At 60.5% G+C, this 2,601-nt stretch overlaps 1 protein-coding gene across 1 annotated transcript; it reads left to right on the forward strand.

Moving 5' to 3' along the window:
* Positions 1-388: 388 nt before the first annotated feature.
* On the forward strand, positions 389-2,201 carry LOC120679454 (putrescine hydroxycinnamoyltransferase 1-like). Its single transcript, XM_039961040.1, has 2 exons — positions 389-1,067; positions 1,158-2,201. The coding sequence occupies exons 1-2, from the start codon at positions 642-644 to the stop codon at positions 2,040-2,042; spliced, it is 1,311 nt and encodes a 436-aa protein (XP_039816974.1). The 5' UTR covers positions 389-641; the 3' UTR covers positions 2,043-2,201.
* The last annotated feature ends 400 nt before the right edge of the window (positions 2,202-2,601 follow it).

Below are 2,601 nucleotides of genomic sequence, written 5' to 3' on the forward strand. Positions count from 1 at the left end.
AAATAATAAAAAATGGTCAGCAGCCCCACCCATGTGAACACGTGAAACGAGTTGGCGCGGTCAGGAATCAAGCGGCAGCACGCTCGCGCGCGCAATTGGATTCGCGTGCCATAGTCCTGCTCGCCCCTCCGCCGCTCGCTGCCCGCTTGGTACAATGGAACTCTCCGATCGGACGTCTGTGAACAGTATATTGTACAGCTATGAGCTTTCAGAGGCCCCACTAGCGTGCATTGTGATGTGTGCTATGAATACCTGTAGGCCCTTGGCAGCTGGCCGGTTACTGTTTTGATTTAAACCGGCCATTTCTATTATCGGCAAAAAAACAGAGGATTCTTTGCGGCTGAAACAGTTGAATACTTCTTGAATTTAGTTAACTACTAGTAGTAGTTTACGAACATAGATCCCCGTCGCCGCCCGGCGTTCTTCTTCTTCTTGCCGTTCACGCTACATATATACTCACCCACACGCATATCGATGACGCAATCACAGTATCACACAACTCGGTCGCTCTAGCTCAGAGCGGCGACCTCAGAGCACGCCCCCTGTGCGTGTCACCGTGGTTGTGGCCTGGTCGGAACGAGAGAGAGAGAGAGAGAGAGAGAGAGAGAGAGAGAGAGAGAGAGAGAGAGAGAGAGGAGATTATGAAGCAGGCGGAGGTGGTGGTGGTGGAGACGGCGCTGGTGGCGCCAAGCAAGGAGACGCCGGGGCAGCCGCTGTGGCTGTCCAACCTCGACCTGGCCGTGCCGAGGACGCACACGCCGCTCGTCTACTACTATCCGGCGCCCGCGCAGGGCGGCGCCGCCGCGGGCTTCGAGTCGGACCGGCTCAAGGCCGCGCTGGCCGGGGCGCTGGTGCCGTTCTATCCGCTCGCCGGGCGGCTCGGTCCCGGCCCGGACGGCCGGCTGCAGATCAACTGCACCGGCGAGGGCGCGCTCTTCGTCGTCGCCAGGGCGGACCTCACCGGCGACGAGATCTTTGAGGACTACCAGCCGTCGCCAGAGATCCGGAGAGCTTTTGTGCCGTCACCGCAGCCTGACGAGGCGTCCTGCCCCATGGCCGTGTTTCAGGTTTGACGATGAGCAACAACTACTTCTGTCTATAACGAATTAACGATCTTAGTAAAAACCGATGTTAATCTGGACGATGCGCGCTTGCAGTTGACTTTCCTCAAGTGTGGCGGCGTGGTGCTGGGCACCGGCATCCACCACGCGGTGTTGGACGGCGTGGGCGCGTTCCAGTTCATGCAGACGTGGGCGGCGCTGGCCCGCGGCGTCGACGCCGCCGAGGCGTGCGGGCTGGTGCCGTTCCACGACCGGACCCTCCTCCGCGCGCGGAGCCCGCCGTGCCCGACCTTCGACCACTTCGTCTACTCCCCGGCCTTCCTCAGCGGCCGCCCGCGGCCCTTCGTCACCCGATTCTACCCCGTCTCCCCCAAGCTCCTCGCCGACCTCAAGTCCCGGTGCGGGGCCGGCGTGTCCACATACTGCGCCGTCACCGCGCACCTCTGGCGCTGCGTGTGCGGTGCGCGCGGGATGGCGCCCGGCGCGGACACCCGCCTCGGGCTGCCGGCCAACGTCCGCCACCGCCTGAGCCCGCCGCTCCCGCGCAGCTTCTTCGGGAACGCCGTCGTGCGCGACCTCGTCACCGCGCGGGTCGGCGACCTGCGGGGCAGCCCGCTCGGGTCCGTGGCGGAGACGATCAAGAAGGCGGTGGACGGCGTGGGCGACGCGTTCGTGCGGTCGGTGCTGGACTACCTGGAGCTGGAGCTGCCGAAGAAGCGGGGCGGCGACGGCAGCGCCCAGGCGGCGAGCGAGCAGCCCGTGCCGGCGTCCGACCTGTGGGCGGTGAGCTGGCTGGGGATGCCCATGTACAGCGCCGACTTCGGCTCGGGCGCGCCGCGGTTCGTCGCGCCGGCGCAGATGTTCGGCGTCGGCACGGCGTACATGACCCCCTGCGCCAACAAGGACGACGGCATCACCGTGATCTTCTCGATGGAGGCCGAGCACATTGAGTGCTTCGAGAAGGTCTTCTACGGGGTATGAATTGAAACAGCTCGAGATAGCGATGCTATGTTTTGTGCTTTATTTTAATCTATCCATGTAAGAGCATCATTATCAGGGCAAATCCGCATGATCGCCCTAAGGCTTGTACGATCTCTTGTTTAAGGGGAAATGCTATCTATCAGGTTGGGTTTGATTTCAGGCGACAAATCTGCACCCTTGGATCGGATGGGGCAGCATTATCGTCTAGCGTGACATTTTTCCTCCCGCTCCGGCTCCCTAATTCGTCTTATGCTAGTTATTTGAGAGCTGGCAGAGACGGAGTACGCAGATCGCATTGCTTCAGAGTTGAGATCTATACGGACCCCATCTCACGGGTCAGGACCAAGGCGCGGGCCAAAGGGGGGCAGGGGGCACATGTGTCGGTTGGTCTCTGTCGGCTGGAGATCACGGGCACACGTTGTCACCATACTTCTATAGCTGGAATCGATGGAATGGTAACTGGAAGGGGCATGCTAGTTTTACCGGAGTGCTCCGCACGGTTGCTTTTCTGATCAATTTTATTTTTCCTTTTTAGTAGTTTTTTATTGTTTTTTGATAA

This window comes from Panicum virgatum, chromosome 6N, assembly GCF_016808335.1.
Source record: "Panicum virgatum strain AP13 chromosome 6N, P.virgatum_v5, whole genome shotgun sequence".
Classification (NCBI taxonomy): Eukaryota; Viridiplantae; Streptophyta; class Magnoliopsida; order Poales; family Poaceae; genus Panicum; species Panicum virgatum.